Here is an 18,624-nt window from a genome sequence, read left to right as displayed (position 1 = left end):
TAAAATCTGTTTGAACAAGAAAGATTTCAATGGAGTCTGACGTGATGCTGGGCGAAATGCCACCTGCAGTGACTTCAGCACAAGTGGAACGTCAGCAACAGATACCGCAGCTGAAGCGGAGACGGACCTTTTGTGAAGCTGCAGTTGGCTGCAAAAGAAATACTACTTTAGCCAAGAGTAGAGCCAGGAACTTTGAAGTGACATCAGCTGATGCTGAAAGGTTCAACACCCCTTAAAGTCTTCTAAGGAGGCACCAGAATGTAAATGGGACAGGAGTTGGCCGAAAGGCCAGGGCGGTCGACCTCGAATCTGGGGAGCGTGGTCTAGTCTCTAGGGCGGTCGACCTCGAATTTGAGGTCCGTGGTCTAGTCTCTAGGGTGGTCGACCTCGAATCAGGAGCACGTGGTCTAGTCTCTAGGGCGGTCGACCTTGAATCTGGGAACCTTGGTCTAGTCTGTAGGGCGGTCAACCTCAAATCTGGGGAATGTGGTCTAGTCTCTAGGGCGGTTGACCTCGAATCTGGGGACCGTGGTCTAGTCTCTAGGGCGGTCGACCTCGAATCTGGGGAACTGGGTTCAAGTCTCTGCAATGACTCTGAACATCCTGTGATTCTGGGCAAACCACTTAATGTCCCTGTGCCTAACAAAAATAAAGGTGTCCTCATGTAACACAACTGGGGCTCATGTAAAGCGGTCTGATACCCAATACCTTTGTGTCAAGTTTGCGCTATATAAAGCTTTGTAAAAAAAAAAAAACTATCATAACATTTTAAAATGTGTTGAACAATAACGTAAGGAGGGAAACTAGTCTAAGGGATTTTTTTGCAGAGTGGGGACCGGTTCTGTAGATGAGAAGCTTCCTTTGATTTCAACGAACTGGGAAACGTAGGTTTCTGCAAATCTTTCGGGCTGTACTAAGCTGTACAGCTCTTGAAGTGGGTGTGAGAGCACCCTCATCCCCCAGACCTGGAAGGTGATTTCAACTCTGATTTTACCACAAGTGAAGCTTCAAGGAGCTTAGCACTGCTTTCACTTATGACATTTGGTTGCAAGACCATACATAAACCACATGAAGTAACATCAGGTAATTTAGGAAAGTCCAAGAATCATTCTGTATGTTGACCTAAAGCCTCAGACCTTGAAGGCTGGCACTTTTTGTGGAAGACATAGTCTCGGCCAACAGAAACACTTGAACAAAAGATTTCTGCTCCCAAATCCTGCCCATAAAGGTGGAGAAAGAAAGAAACCGACTCCAGTGTGCTTGTTTATGTTGTGCTGGTGTCATATCCAGGGTTTGTCAGGTTCCCTCTGCAACAGCATCTAGCACAATCTGGCATCAGTGGCATTCCACGGAAAATATTTGTGCAAGAAATGTACTCATCTTTCTGAGTTCATTGTTATTTTTCTAATGTAGTGATATTTGAATCAAAGGAAAGATCTACATCTAGTATGACCTCAAGTATTATAATGCTTTAAATGGAAGCGGGACCTCATCCAGTGTTGTTGGCTAGTCGTAAGGTCGTGTATATTTACAGTGTCACGCGCATTGAGGATCTCTGAAAGGAGCATTCCAGGATGGTAGCTCCCTGTTATAAAGACTCAGGTCTTTTTCAGACACTCAGAAATGTATCACCTTGCCTGTGAGTTCATTAGTGAGAGATGGACAGCTGCACCATCATCTACACAGGGTTACCCAAACAACAGATCCATACAGTGCAAATGACACAAAGCTTGTTACAAAGGATAAGCAGAAAGGGGATACTTAAATGCTCATAACACCTTTGAATTTACTCTGCTTGCTCTCACTGGACCAAAGAATAACATCTGAAACCCTGAGAACCATGCACTTTCTGAAGGAAAGGTTGATGCAGCTTCACCACATTTCAATCACAGATATTCGGACCAGGCGCATCATCACTGTGTCAATAGGAGTCAAAATGTAAAAAAAATGAAGGCTGGGCTGAACAGCACAGTGCCTTATGCTTCGACACAAGGACAGACTTTTGCCCTAAAAAGGACCTACCATTGAAAAAGCAAGAAACCTAACTACAATTAAGGAACAATTTAAAACTGCCTTGCTGAGAAAATCCTTTGCGCACTAGCACATCAAATCACAAACATCTCACCCTCTCACTGTAAGGATTCTGCAAAGCCATGTAGTACAGCGCGCTACCTAGAGAAAGATTATAATTATGGATGATAATGTGATAATCCCTGACACACTCTTATCGTTCCTCAGTAGGTCACTTGACTTGGAAAACCTTTGAAGTCCCTCCGTAAGCAACTATTGACATCACACTGTCCACCTCAGTGCTTTAACTTTGGATCGAGCGACCCTTGACCCTTGGTAGGTCGCTCCCCACACCGCACAGCTTCGCAAGTGTGCCCGTGCCCTAGCCCGCTGCTGCTGTCAGGGGGTTAGAGCCCTCCCCGCACCTGCTCATGGTTGGTTGTTTTTATGGTACTGTAATCTGTGCTTTTTTGTAAAGTCACCATTGGTCTTTGTGCTTTTTGTAAGTTCTTTTAGTGCTTTTTTAAGTTCACTGTTGGTCGTTGTTCCCCCCTCCCATCTGTGCCATTTCTGGGCCCTCGCCGTTGTTGCACATTCCTTTCTCTGCCCACCCGTTCCCGCTGCTGCCGCCCCTGAGGCCCCGCCCCCCTGCTCTCCAATTGGCCCGCTCCCACCAGCTTCTCCCTCCCACCTCCCCTTCTTATGGCGCCCGCTGCGTGGCATTGAGAGCGACCATTGACCCTTGGTAGGTCGCTCCCCACACCGCACAGCTTCGCCTGTGTGCCCGTGCCCTAACCTGCTGCCGTTGTCAGTGGGTTTGAGGCCCTCCCTGCTCCCCCTCGGGGTTGGTTGTTTTTATGTTACTGTAATCTGTGCTTTTTTGGAAAGGCACCGTTGGTCTTTGTGCTTTTTGTAAGTTCTTTTAAGTTCACTGTTGGCCGTTGTTCCCCCCTCCCATCTGTGCCATTACTGTGCCATCTCCATTGTTGCCCATTCGTTTCTCTGCCCGCCCGTTCCGGCCGCTGCCTCCCCTGAAGCCCCGCCCCGCTCTCCAATTCGCCCGCTCCCACCTCCCAGCTGCTCCTCCCTCCCACCTCCCCTTCTTATGGCAGCCGCTGCGCGGCAGTGAGAGCGACTCTTGACCCTTGGTGGGTCGCTCCCCACACCACACAGCTCCGCCTGTGCCCTAGCCTGCTGCCGCTACTGCTTTCAGGGGGTTCGAGGACCTCCCCGCTCCTGCTCGTGGTTGGTTGTTTTTATGTTACTGTAATCTGTGCTTTTTTGTAAAGTCACCATTGGTCTTTGTGCTTTTTGTAAGTTCTTTTGTGCTTTTTTAAGTTCACTCTTGGTTGCCGTTCCCATCTGTGCCATTACTGCGCCCTCTCCAGTGTTGCTCCTCCCTCCCACCTCCCCTTGTTATGGCGGCCGCTGCACAGAGGTTGCACTGCTGGCACGTTGTTGGCGCGACTAAGGCACCCCAAAGGCAAGCCCGTCTGCGCCCGTCAGCGCCTAGAACACGCCCAGGGCCAGAACCCCTGGCCCCTGCAAACGCCACCACACCCAACTCCGCTACAACTCCAGCAACCTCCATGCACTCAACGCCAGACGATCACACACCTGCTGCCTGGCCGCCCCGAAGGGCACACACCTTCTGCCGGAACTGCAGCTACACCAGCATCCGACCCGCCAACCCACCAACCAAGAAAGAACCCAACTACCTCAGATGCATCCTCCTCAACACACTCTCCGCCCGCAAACACGCCGTTGAACTCTGGGACCTACACAACTCAACCTCGCCTTCGTCCACAAGAACACCCTCAAAGTCTCGACCAGCACCAACAACACCCTCAGCACCACCGAACACCTGCACTTCCAGATCCACATAGACCCCCACCCTCAGAGGAACCCTCTACAGACCCCCCGACCCCGACCACAGTTCAGTGACTCCATTGTCGACTTCATCAGCACACACGCCCTCACCACCACGGATTACATTCTCCTCGGGGACCTGAACTTCAGCCTGGAGAACAACAACGACACCAACTCTACTACCCTGATTGACAACCTAGCCAACCTTGGACTCAGACATCTCGTCACAACACCCACCCACTCCGCCGGCCACACGCTCCAACCTGTCTTCTCCGCAAGCCCCCATGACTCCGTCAACCACACCACCGAACTCCACTGGACCGACCATCGCTGCATCCACTTTACCTTCGAGAACCCACCTTGCACCACCGCTCCGCCTCGCTGCAGCGGGAGCAAAGTTACTAAGGACCAGCTAACAACCACCCTCGCCCTGGGCCACCCCCAAGCCCACTGACGCGGACACCGCCGCCCGCAACCTCAGACAGTGGATCGATGACTGTGCCAACACCCTCGCCCCACTTAAGAAACCTCCAACAGACACACCAGCAAGAAATCCAGCTGGTTCACCGAAGACCTCCAGGCCTCAAAGAAAACCTGCCGAAAGCTCGAGAAGAACTGGCTCCGTGAACGAACACCGGACAGCTACGCAGCCCACAAGAACGCCACCCACAGACACCATCACCTCATCAGAGCCGCCAAAAGAGCCTCCTTCAAAGACCGCCTAGACAACAACGTACAAAAGAGCAAAGAGCTCTTCAACATAGTGAAGGAACTCTCCAACCCCAGCTCCAACACCAACGACATCCCACCTTCGCAATACCTGTGCGACCCGCTGGCCACCTTCTTCCATCGCAAGATCACAGATATCCACGACAGCTACAACAACACGACTGCCACGACAACCACAGAATCCCCCGCCCTCATGACCACCATCCGCACCTACTCTCCTGGTCAACATCAATGACGACGACACCATCAAGGTCATGAACACCATCCACTCCGGATCTCCATCAGACCCCTGCCCACACCACATCTTCAACAAAGCCAGTACCGCCATCGCAACCCATCTCTGGAAAGTCATCAACATCTCCTTTCGAGACAGCAACCTTCCCGGAGAGTTGAACTTCGAGGAAAACAGCATCTTGGACCCATCACAGTCCGAGTTCCGCAGCAACCACAGCACCGAAACTGCCCTATCACCACCACCGATGACATCAGGACCCTGCTGGACAACGGAGAAACCGCGGACCTCATCCTCCTGGACCTGTCAGCCACATCCGACACGGTCTGCCACCACACACTACGAAAACGCCTCCACGACGCCGGGATCCAAGAGAAGGCACTGGACTGGACCACTTCCTTCCTCACCGGCAGAACACAGAGCGTCCGTCTCCCCCCTTCCGCTCCGAAGCCACTGAGATCATCTGCGGCGTACCCCAGGACTCATCCCTCAGCCCAACGCTGTTCAACATCTACATGGCACTGCTCGCCCACGTCGCCCGACTGCACGACCTCACCATCATCTCCTACGCCGACGACACCCTGGTGATCCTCTCCCTCACCAAGGAACCCCACACCGCCAAAACAAACCTCCACGAATGAATGAAGGCCGTCGCCGAATGGATGAGGAAGAGCCGACTGAAGCTGAACTCGGACAAGACGGAGGTCCTCATCCTCGGATCCACCCCATCGGCCTGGAACGACTACTGGTGGCCGACCGCACTGGGAACAGCTCCAACACCCACCGACCATGCATGCAACCTAGGGGTCATCCTCGACTCCACCCTCTCCATGACCAAGTAGGTCAACGCCATCTCTTCCTCCTGCCTCAACACCGTAAGCATGCTTCGCAAGATCTACAGGTAGATCCCTACCGAAACAAGAAGAACGGTCACCCAGGCCCTCATCAGCAGCAGGTTGGACTACGGAAACACCCTCCATGCAGGAGCCTCGGCCAAACTTCTGAAACGGCTTTAACGCACCCAGAACGCCCCTGCACGCCTGATCCTCGACATCACTCACCGCAGCCACATCACACCTCACCTGAGAGACCTGCACTGGCTCCCCGTCAACAAAAGGATAACCTTCAAGCTCCTCACCCACGCACACAAGGCACTCCACAACACCAGGCCAGCGTACCTCAACAGCTGACTCAGCTTGTACACCCCCACCGCCAGCTCGGCTCCGCCGACCTCGCCCTGGCCACAGTCCCCCGCACCCGAAGAGTGACTTCCGGTGACAGATCATTTTCCCACCTCGCCGCCAAGACCTGGAACACCCTCCTCATCCACCTATGGCAGACCCAAGACCTGCTGTCCTTCAGAAGACTCCTCAAGACCTGGCTCTTCGAGCAGTAGCAGCATCCCCCACCCCCCAGCGCCTTGAGACCCTCACGGGTAAGTAGTACGCTCTACAAATGTTATGATTGATCTGAACAAATGGCAAACATTGCCAGGCAATTACTGAACATAAAATAATTTCAGATCCCATGTACAATAACCTAGCCATCCCACTGCCTTGGCACCTTAGGTCATATTCTGATCAGTGTCAGCAGTTAGAAGAAGATGCAGCTAATCTTTGTATTCAATCAGGAATGCCACATAATTTGTGTGTCAGGATCCAAGTCTCCTTTCATAATTGATTGTATACTGTATATTGAAAGTCCTTCATATCAGGCTAAAATAGTAATTAAAAATGTCCCTAGCACAATTCTAAGCTCTCAAAGACTCCGAAAGTGAAGACAACTGAGCACACATCACATTTCATGGGTGATATTTCACGAATCATGGGGAGGACTTAAGGTCATCTGGTGGCACCTTTTTAACTGAATTTAAAATCTCAATGGGGAAAAATAATGCTGATCTCTTTCTCTGCTATACATTTACACAATATTGTTAAACGAGACAAAAATGTAAGTGTCAATCAACCAAGACAAAAATGTAAGTGCATTATTCAACTAGGTTTCAAATACAAAAGCACAGATTTGAGGCACCAGGTGGCTCCTATTTTTTTATCAGATACACAATATTATCAAATGTACCTGTACATAAAATGCCATTGTCAACAGGCTTATCTTCAGACTTCCTCGCTGGGTAGGACTGTTCTTGTATTTCTTTAGTGTCTACTCCCAAAACGAAAAATCCTTCCAAACCTCTGTACGAGGAAACAGGGTTTCTGCCAATGAGCAAAGAGCTCTCCGCCTCCTAACGATGAAGAAATAGAGATAAAAATATTGTTCCTCAAAACCTGCCAACGCGAAGAGAAACTCGTTCAAACAATAAAACCTAAATGCCTGAAGTATGTTGAAAAAACACGCCTCCGTTTATAAGCGTCCCCCTCTTAATACAGTTGCTCTTTTTCCACAAAAAGAATCCAGTATTCTCATATTGAGCACACAAATTGAATCACCTCAAGGCAATCCCGCCAAGAAACTTAGGGGAGTTTTGCAAATTGCAACACATTTATCATGACGCCATCTAGCTGTCACCTTGAAGATTTTGTGCAAAAAGATAATGCTGAAATTTTGTACAAAATGAACCCAAGACACTGCGTTATGCGAACCTCTCACATAATCTCAGAGTCTTGCCATTTTTACAGCAGTCAGAGTAATAAATTACTCTGACACAGTGTATAAATCAGACTGAGTCTAATGAAACTCAAACAGTATCACACGTGTAACGAAAATAAGGAGCAGGGCTGACAATTACCAAATTAGGAGATTGACTAAAGGATTGTACGGGCATTATACTGTTATCAAGTCTAGAATAATTCACTCTCTTTTTTTTTTTAACCTTTTTTTTTATTTTCGATGACAGCGGAGTATAGACAAAGCAGACACTTGTAAGTGGCTTGGAAGCTTATTTCACTGCTAGGTTGTGATTTAAAAATGCAAGGTGCCAGAGAGGATGCAAATAAAAATATGGTGAATTGAGGCCAGCATCGAAGGAGGCAATCCCTGTAAGATGGATGCCGCTGGAGATACCTGCTCAGCGACAGTACAGTTAATTGCTACCACCTCCTCAGCCTTGCATGGCACTGAAACAGAGGATAAGCAATAATTAGGGTTATCAATGCTTCCTCTTTCTTTGCTTCGAATTGGTGTATATTTATCAATGAGACTAACTGAATAGGGTGGCAGCTTAATGATGAAAAGGCAGTAAAACTAAACGATAGAAATAGTTGTGATCGATTAAATGGGATGTCCTGTTTTCTACTGATGGAATATGTGCTTTAACAATAGTCGTTATGTGAGATGGATGGTACTGTATGCCTGGCTGTAATCAATCATGTTGGGACAAGAAAAAGCGCTTCTTGAGTCAATGCTGGTCAGAATTGGCTTGTTTAGAGTAGGTATATTTAGGACAAAAAAAATAAATCAAATTCAAATTCCTTTATTCGGTTTCCAAAATCTCATAGAAAACCATAAAAGTACACATAAAAACACATGCAGTCAATATGTTTAAATCATCACATTACAATGTTCCAGGAATATTTTAAAAGAGGCAATAAAGATGCAATAAAAATCTAGGCAGATCAGGCTATAAAATGATACACAGTTGTTTAAACGAATTTGACCAAGCATGAGTTTAGCCAAGATTTGGTCTATGGTTAACACAAAACTTTAGGAAACAGGCAATGTTTTTTGCATACGTTTCTACTTCCAAAAATTGGAGGACAAGAAAAGCAGGACTCAAATCTCATTTTTTGTTTCTTTTACCCACTGATGGTGAACTTGAATAATCTTCTCTCGCTTGGCCGTCCCCCATGTAAGGTAAATGGAGGAGACTGAAGCATATATAACATGGCAGACTTGCTTTTTTGAAACAAAGGTATTCACAGGGAGCTACACTATTTATTATGCAGGTGTTGTGAGCCTTTTGTTAAATTCTGTGAAGTTTTTCTTCTGCTTCTATTGACAATTATGAATGTTGTTCCTTATTTGGACTACATGGATTATTTTGGTAGTTGTACTAGTGCTTACAACATCAATTATATGGCAATCATAGGATGAATAATAAATGCTCAACACCGGAACGCAGATGGAAGAAATGGAAGTCTGTTTATAGTTTCAGAAAAAATGTGGATATTTCTTTTTGCGCATGATGGACACTAACTTTCAGAAGATAGGCTTCCGAAAAGGTTGTTTGACAGCTACATTGACAGGGAAGTGAATCATTCCTGGAGTAAGGTATTTCCTTGTGGTTGAAATTTGGATATATAGATGAGTTATTGCCCTCACTGTAAACACGAACACTGTAGGTGGACATGGCTGCCATCTACCTGAGAAACCACATGAGCACGTATTTAATATGGTGCCCGGCCTACACTGAAATAAAAGTCATTGCAGTAAGTGGGCAAGTGGGTTGGCTTGGTTGAGCTTTGTGCCATTCAATTTAATACCCCCAGGGAAAACAGCAAACTCATGCCATCCCACATCCTTATCTAAACTGCACATTGGGGTTATATATGGCAGGCTTACCACTGAAATCAGATGATTCTATTTCCAAGAGGACAACATGTTTTTATTGTTCCCGCATACAATAACCCACACCAGATATGGCAAGGGAGGCACCGAGGACCCTGACCCGCAACCGCGCCACACGACAAACATGCTCAAATGACTGCCCGAGACGACCTTTGGAGTTGAGATTGAAAGATCTCAGACTCCATTTTATTTTTATACTCCAAAAACATTATTCACATTAAATTGTCAATAAACACCACATCAAATATTTTGCACACTAACCACATTTATTTACATGATTGCTACAAACAGAGCCTGACCTTAACAGTGCCTCTAACACATTGAATTCTCCTAACCATAAATACTTTGTTCCTGTGCAACCAAAGAGAAAAAATAGTTCCTGAGTGAGACTGAGACCATGAGTGGTCCGTGACCCTTCCTTTCCAACCCCAGGCCAGAGGGCAGGAGCCTCCATTTGCGAGATCCCACCTTCCTGCTCCCACTCGGGAGTTCTCGTGCAGGAGGCCCATCTGCCCCTAGGATACGTACCCTGGGCACTATCGGTGCTATGTTGCACCCACTATGCCTGCTCGGGGGGTGACAGGCAAGGACCGTGTGTCAGTGACAGCCTCCTGGCCCCGGGCTTCTGCAGCTTCCTTACAAATTGCTGCCAGCACCCCTTTGAGGTTCCTCTGATGCTTCTGTTTTTCCCCATTGTTTTGCTAGAAAACTTTGTCGCAGGGGACACGTAGAGTCCCACCAATCATGACTTCACCTGCCCCAGGCCAGCATAGTTTGCCTACTATCTGTCCCCCACCTGATGCATAGTGTGCTGAGTGGGCCACGCCAGCCAATTCTCCAGAAAGATTTTGTTACCTTCTTTGGACAAATGTACACAATCCTGCAAGAAAAAACACTCACCCTTGATGAACTCATGGGTTACTGATGCCACCCTGGTGGTGTTCAATAGCTTATCCACTTTTCTGTTTAGATGTTTCCCCAACTCATTGATGGCCCAAACAGAATTTCCACCTCTCCACTGCATTCTCAGCACAATGTGTGACCATGCTATCATGGCTTCAGGGAATCTACTTGACAGCCAACCTACATCGGAGACTATTACTTTAAAAAAGTCCCTGCCTCCCAAATGTACGATTACCACCTCCGGGGGCAGAAGCCTCTATGACAACAATCTGTCCAGTGATGTTCTCAGGTCCCCCAAGCACAGAAGGTAATAAGGAATTCCACCTGTCTGGCACGCGTTGCATAATCTTCTGCTGCATAGCAGACTCTTGCTCGCTTCACATATAAATGACCCAACACCAGCACCTCTTTAATCTGCCTTCTTTCTGCACTGACAGGAGAATACCAGAAAGGATGAGCAGAGGATTAATGGCAATCATTATAACATATTCAATCTTGCATTCCGCATATACCAATCGGACTTCCATCTCCCTATCTTTGGGACCGATTGTCATCCAAATCCTATGCCTATCGCTAGGTTAGCTGATCTAAACCTAAAGGAATTAGGACTGTACTCTGCAGGTGCCACACCTGCCACAGGGAGAATAAAACTGAGCACCCTGGTGAACTGAAACCTAATGAGGGGTGTTCCCTCTTCATGTATGAACCACGCCTTTTGGGCGGTCCATCATATAAGCCTCCAAGGTCCTAAGAGAGCATTATTTATTTCCTGGTGCCTTGTTAAGCAGAACATCTCTCCCTTACCTAGCTGGTTAGTTTTTGAGAGAATAATGGTAACTGCCAGGGAGCCGCTTGACCAACCAATATCCTCTAATTGAAGACCACGCTGTTTGTCCTTCTTACTGCTTGCCTCCAGCCCAACTACCCTCAAAGCCCCATAGAACGCCAGGCAGAAAGCTGCCTTGAAAAGGCATACATCTGCAGGTGACCTGCACAATTCCGACCGGCTGGTGGTGATCTTCCCCAGCTTTAGTCGGTCTATGGGGTGCCTAGTATCTGGTTTGCTCACCTCTAGTCTCTGCCAGCATCTCAATGCTCTTTGTACAATGAACACCCCGGTCCCATTGGGGCATCCCCACATTCTGGCGACAAAGGAAATGGCTACAGTGTGCCATCTAGCGTACAATAGCGCCCTACCCTCCTCCCTCAATGATCATAAAAATGCAATTATAGGCTCAGATGAAAACAATTCCCTCTCCTTTCCTCAAAACCTACAGTATTTGCAAAATGCCCCCCACATTGGCAAACTTTGTCTTAAGCACTAAACCAGGAGACACGAGGTCTGGCAGGCTGGGGCACAAAGCCACCAGAGTTGGTCCTGAAACAGTGAAGGCAACTCCGCTGCTTCTGAGTAATGGTACCTGAAAACCTGCATCTTAAAACGAGGCAGAGGATCTGCTGCATTGTTTAATACGCCAGGTACATGTTTGGATTTAAAAGTGACATTGAGCTTTAAACATAGCAAAATAATTTCTTTCAGTAACCTCAAGATCATCATACACTTTGCTGCTTGCTGATTAATGCACTCTACTACTGTCATATTGTCCAACCAGAATATTACAGACTGGCTGCAAAACTGGTCATCCCAAATGTGAGGGTCACCAGGATGGGTAAATGCTCAAAGAAACCTATGCTTACTACCAGTCCTGGTTGTACCAATTGTGATGGCCAACGTTGGGCACACCTAGAAGTGCCCATGATGGCGCCAAAACCGACACTACCTGCAGAGTCCGCAAACAAATCTAACTCACCATTGGACTTTGCTGGACTTGGCCACACCACCAAACCATTGAAGTCCTTCAAAAATACCTCCCAAATTCTCATGTCTTGTCTCACCTCACTTGACAACCTGGTGCAATGGGGTTTCTGCTTCAAACCGGACATGGCCTGCACAATAGATATGAAGAAAGGGTGGTCAATGGGTATGATAAGCAAGGTGAAATTCAGCTGACTCACTACAACCTGCAGTTGATGCAACGTCACCTTCTTGAAAAGCCTTGACCTTCTCCTGTGGTAGCCTAGACACACCTGCCTTGGAATCCACCTCTATCCCGAGAAATTCAATTGTGTTTAGGCTTGTGTTTTTGCCTGGACAAGAGGAGCCTCAAATACCTCCATTGGCTCTTGAAATGCTTTGAAAAACTCCCTACAACCTGCTGTGGCCGGAGGAGCAAGCAACAGGAAATCCTCCAAATAATGCAATACCCAGAGGTGTCCTGTCCTCTGCCTAAAACACACCCCAAAAAGGTGCAAAACCTCTCGATGTAAGTGCAGAAGATTGAACAACCCATTGGCATGCATTTGTCAAAGTAAAAGGAGCCCTCTAATTGAAAGTCTAGCAAACTGCAATCCTCAGGATGGACGGGTAGCAGCCTAAATGCCGATTCTATATCTGCCTTTGCAAACAACGCCACATGCCCAGCTCCTGGAGCATCCTAATTACTTGGTCTAGGGGAGTGTATTTGACAGACCACATTGCCCCATCAATGGCCTCATTGACTGACTGTCCCTTAGGCGTTGACAAATTATGGATCGGGCAATAATTTACTGCCCGTTTTTTTGGACCCACCCCCAAAGGTGAACACACAAAATTCTCCAGCGGGATGGAGTCAAATGAGCCTGCTATCCTTCCTAGTTTCCTTTCTTTCTTTCTGGCCACATTACAATTAGGCCGCAATGATTACTGATTCTTACAAAATGAAATCTCTACACAGCCTTCTACAAGAATTCTGAACCCATTCTGAAAACACTCATACAGTGTGTTGCTGCTGTGTTGTTGTTTGCATTCAACCAACCCACCATTGCTTGCCAATTTACCAAGGTGGGGGCCTTGACCAACAGAGGCTGCTCAATTATGTTTCTTAGGACCCCTGTCCTTTGACTTTTTGAAACACTTGGAGTCCAGGTGTAATGGGAGGCTGCAGAAGGAGCATCAGTGTTTAAACTTACATGTCCCAGGGGCCTAGAACACATCCTTTTATCAAAATCTCAACATGGCCCCTTCAGCCCTCCTCCCCCCGTGTGGGTGTTTACATCTGAAGCTAACCGAAGGGGCTGTAACGGAGCCACTTTCTTGTTTTGCAACTTCATGAAGAGCAACCACATATTCACTTCTATCTGGTCCCATGCCAAAGTGGTTTGGATAGCCTTTATCCTTCTAAATTCTTTATTATAATCCATCTATGCCATGTACTCAAATTTGTCATGTGCACACACTATTCTGTTCTGATAGCAAACTAGTTCAGTCCCTATTGTAGGGAATTTCTCCACCATGATTGCCTGGAAAATTGTGAAACCTTTGACACAATTCATTAATGATTCTTCCACATTTTTCTTGTGCGGCCAAAGCGTGTAGTCCCTAGAATAAACTCATTCCTTACACCTCTAACTCTCTTCCCTTTCAGGAGAACCTGAAATTAGTTCACATAACTTCCTTTCCAAATCTTTTCCTTCTCCAAAACCGATACATGCCTGCCCAACTGATCATGCACAGAACGCACATCCCCCAAACCCATGCTTGGTAAGGGTGCAACCGTAGCTGCTGGTATAGAGTCCTTGATGGGGTGCAGCGCCACAACTGCAGCCTGCATGGCCGGAGCACACTGCCTGTGCTCTGCATACCAACAGCTGGTACACCCGACCCCCCACTAGCTACCATGGGTGTGCCAACCGCCTCAGTCTGATGAAACTGGACATAGTGCTCACCCGTACTGTCCAATTGGGCCCACCAACACCCGGGCACTCTTCACATTGTTGCTCTCAGTGACCCTTGCTAGCGCATCCCCAATATGGGGGGTGGTAGATAACATCCCCACTTTCGACAAACATGGTAACACACTGACTAAATTAGCCACCAAATCAGGCTGTTCTGTACTCATCCCTGGCATCACCCTCAGATGCCATCTAGCTATTGCCACTTTGCATAATGCTATTAGTTGCTGCACGCATAATGCTAATAGTTGCCGCACGCACTATCACTGCAGGCGAGCCATGATGCTCTTTGACTGTACATACTCCTCCCACAGGGACAATGCCTGCGGTAACCGGTAACCCAGGGCCACATTCTCTACCTATAACCTGTCTCCAACCACGCTTTCATACTGGCTGGAATGCTGCTCTTGGGGGAACCCCAGGCATCCTAGGCCTCTCTGCCAGAGCTGCGTGCTTGAGTGCCTCCCTCCCCTGCGGGCCGGTAGGCCCAAAAGCACAAAAAAACTAATCTGTTGCGTCCATCCAGTACATCAATAAATCCATGTCAATTCCGGAGTGTGGACGCTTGTTGCACTTCTAAGACCTGCCAGGCATGTTTGCTAGAGTCAACCAGCATGTGTGCAAACAATATCAACAAAATCAAAGGCACCCCTCTCAGAAGTAATCACTAAGCAAGCTGCAACAATCAGTGAAAAAACTAGGAAAAGCTGAATAATCCTCAGCTTTCCACTCTCTTCCCTTTCTTTGTACAGTCTTTTTTTCATTACGGCCTTGCCCCCACTGCTGGGATTTGCCAAAAACCTTTGCATCAAAAGGGCCTTGTGGCACCAAAATTGTAAGCGACCTTGCCCCTGAACTCACAGCTCCTGACTTTCCCCCATGTGCGTGGGTCCCTTGTTGCAAACAGTGCAACTTCAAAACAAAAGAGTATATAAGCACCCTTCTGTTACCTCCCTAATACTGCTCACAACACTGTGGGGCAGAAAATGCACACCACGTGCTATATGCTGCAAATGTTTTGACCACCTCCCCACAACCCTCCTCTCAACAAACGTCAGAAAACCTATTGCTGCTGGTGGCCTCTCAATGCCCTCCAGAGCCGCCACCAAGAGCAAAAGCTCACTGGGTCTGGATGCTAAAAAAAATTATCCCTGCCAGTGCGGCTCCCGGAGGGCTTGTGAGGGAGAGGCCATATCTGGTGTATGATGCACAACATTGGCTGGGTGGTCATTGGTGCGATATGTCCATGTCGGGAAGCAGGCAACAAAGAGGCCTGCTTACCACCCTGCTACTCCTTTTAAAGGTGGGGCCTGTGCGCTTCTGACCCCATCGGAAACCACCTTGAACCCCAGAAGGACTATGTCCATCCAAGGTACCGTAGCTGTGCCCTCGTCCCCAGGCTGACACCACCGTCCTGGAAGCACGACTCAAGTCACCTATCTTGCAGCCCTACAACAATGTCCCTCGGCTGGGCTTGATAGTTTCATCTTGGCTACTGTCTGAAATATGCAGCTGTTGGTGGTGCACAACATGTTTGGTGTTACTGATAGGCAGGACGAAAGGACTGATAGGGTTAGAATGATTGGTATTGTTGGTATCTGCCACAATAGGAGTAGGTACGTTGTTCGCGGGTTCCTCTGAAAGGTGCTTTCCTAAACTCAGCATTCACAAGGAGCGCCCTGTGTCTGCCTTGATGGCTTGTAAAGCATCATGTATGTGTTTCCCAAAAAGACATCACCATCAAAAGGCTTGTCTAGGACCTTGCTTTGCATCTCAGGGCAGAAAGCGATTGTTTTAAGCCAGCCCTAGCATCTAAGAATCAATGCACCAGCAAGCTAACAAAACCTAACAGAGGCCACGTCTATAGCATATTCGATGACATTGAAAGCAGATTGTTCTTCTTCCAGCAATATCTTTTGGGCTTCCTCTTACTTGTCCTCCAGCAGAAGATCCAGATATGGTGCGATATCCAACCATAGCTGGCGGTCATACCTTGCCAAAATTGATAAAGAATTCACAGCAAGTACCGTAGTGCCTGAAATGGTGGAGAACCTTTTTCCTACGTTATTAAGGCAACTGCTTTCTTTATCAGGTTGTGTTGTAACAGGTGCTGACAGGTTCTTTGATCTGTGCTACGCAGCTTGGGTTATCACAGAGTCTGACTTTGGGTGCCCTATCAAACAAGCAAGAGAGTTGTGAAGGGCTTTATATTTTTGGGAAATCTTGGGAAGGACTGCAGTCACAGTAGTTGTGTTTTAAATATTTGTATATCCTCTTCCCATGCATAGGGAATCAGAGGGATTTGCCCTCACTGTCTTCCTTGACTACTCTTTAAAATCATAGAGAAGACAGTCAGACTGTTTGACTGTCATTGGTAACTGAACTTTCATAGCTGCCCTCTCCATTAAAGAGCGAAAACCACCTATATACTCCAAGAGTGAATCTGCTTGGTCAGGAGCTGGGAGGGGGGGGGGGGGTGTTGGAATAAGATATTCATCCCACTCGTTGTCAGCTGGGTGAGGGTCTTGAAGTCAACATCTGAGGAAGATGGTTCCTGTGTTGGTGCCATGGCAATGTTTGAAGCCAGAGATATCTGAGGCATAGGAGGAGGCATAGATGCTGGAGATGCTGGAGCTGGTGAAGAAGACTCTGGTTGCTCATGCAGGTGCGGGAAAATGCAGATGGTAGTCCTGTAACATTGCTTGTCAGCCTTGCACTAAAGCAACCAGAAGCTGGACCATGAGTTCATGTGGGGGTCCGTTGTAGTGCCTTGACTTGTCTCCATAGTACCTGTGATGGCATTCCTGTGCATAATAGGCCGATTCTTGCTCCTCCTCATCAACATCATCATTGACAAAGAGATTGTTGTCGTCAAAGTTGTTGACCTGTTCTTCATCGTTGATGAGGTGGTCCTCGTCAATGGTGTGATGCTTGCCGACTGTGGGGGCTGCTGACGGCGAAGTCTTCGTCAACGGTGAGGCTCTCAACCATGGAGGAGAGATTGAGGCTCAGTGATTTCTGACATGTAGGCGTCAACTATGGTTTAGATGGCATTTCCGTTGTTGAGGAGGACTTCAAGGCAAGCTTTACCTTTATTAGTAAAGAGTCTGAGGGGGATATCTTAGGTTTTAAGGTCACAACAGATAATGAAGACTGAGATTTCGTCTGAGAAGGAACTGAACACTTTCATTTTGTTAGGAGCTTTTGGAAGACTCATGATGTGTTTTTTTTTAAAGCTTTTTTATGATGTTCTGGTGACCCTTGCAACCTTTACCTCTTCTTACATTTGTCATGAGTGTTGTGAGAGCTCGCACTATCTTCCTTCTCAGACGTAATTCCTTCCTCATCAGACAACTGCAGCCATAATACCAACCTTCCCTCTCTAACCGAGGGTTTTTGTTGAAAAGGTTCTAAAAATGTTGCCGTCCTTCAACTTATGGTGCGGATATAAGCAATAAATATAATCTTTATGAGGATCCTCAGCATGAAGCCTCTTCTTACCACAACATCCACATGTCCTGAAGAGTCCTTTTTTAGAAGAATCCGACATGGTAGCAGCAGTATTTTTGGATGTAACAAAGTTGAAAAGAAAAAATGAAGAAACTGAGCAGAGCTCAGGGGAACTCCCTCTCACAGTATGCACAATAGAAACTCTGAGGTAGTCTGCCTCTCTTGAGCGTGTTCTACAGGGTGCTGTCGCCTGATTGCTATGGTTCAAGTTTGGTCCTTTTCTACAAATGGATATAGATAGAATGTTGCAGTAACTTTTCATTAAATTTAAGCCTATGGTTATGAATTTACTGCTTTATAAAAGATACAGGGGGACTCCCACTTCTACGATTGGGATGATTCAAGCATGTAAATCTATGAAAGATCCAATACTGTAAAAGCATCCATGATCATTTACTGATTCAGTCAAACATTGGTGTTTAATTGTTTTTAAACAGAAAGTTGACTACTCATAAAAGATAAAAAGTATATTTCCAGTGAGGAAAAGACTTAGGGCCAGATGTAGGTGAAATAGATTTACCGATTTTTAATTACTGAATTTTACCGATTCGGTAATTAAAAATCGGTAAATCTATGGGGTTGACATGTAGGTATTCCAGATGTGCTGGAATACCGATTCGGATGATTTCGGTATTTACCGATTCGGTAAATACCGAATCGGTAATGCCCATTCATTCCTATGGGCTTTGAAGCCCATAGGAATGAATGAGCATTACCGATTCGGTATTTACCGAATCTGTAAATACCGATTTTCAAGAGGGTGCAGGGGGTGTCACTTTGACACCCTCTGGCACCCCCAAAACAGGCTCGGGTGCCATGTGGCAGGCATACATGCCCTAAGGGCAGGTCTGCCGGAATCGGTATTTTACCATCAAATTGGATTTGATGGTAAAATACCGATTCGGTAAGGCCTCTGGGACTCTGAAGAGTCCCACCTACATCTGGGTGGCTCAGATTCGGTAAATTTACTGATTTTTTATTTTACCGAATCGGTAAAATTACCGAATCGGTAATTTTACAGATTCGGTAAAATAATGCCCCCTACATACCTATCACCTATTTACCGATCGGTAACG

At 47.0% G+C, this 18,624-nt stretch overlaps 1 protein-coding gene across 2 annotated transcripts in view; it reads right to left on the bottom strand.

The window, feature by feature from the left end:
* The window catches only part of ZBBX (zinc finger B-box domain containing), a 551,428-nt gene that overhangs the window by 135,299 nt on the left and 397,505 nt on the right, over window positions 1–18,624 (bottom strand). For both annotated transcript variants that reach the window (XR_015300974.1, XM_086944333.1), the window contains exon 16: window positions 6,920–7,082. Coding sequence is in view for 1 of the 2 variants with exons in the window: in XM_086944333.1 (XP_086800459.1) it covers window positions 6,920–7,082 (163 nt within the window). In the remaining variant the exon portion in view is untranslated. The remainder of the gene's footprint in view (window positions 1–6,919; window positions 7,083–18,624) is intronic.

This window comes from Lissotriton vulgaris, chromosome 11 (genome assembly GCF_964263255.1).
Source record: "Lissotriton vulgaris chromosome 11, aLisVul1.2, whole genome shotgun sequence".
Classification (NCBI taxonomy): Eukaryota; Metazoa; Chordata; class Amphibia; order Caudata; family Salamandridae; genus Lissotriton; species Lissotriton vulgaris.
Note: the sequence above shows the minus strand (reverse complement) of the source record. Positions and strands in the feature narration are given on the sequence as shown.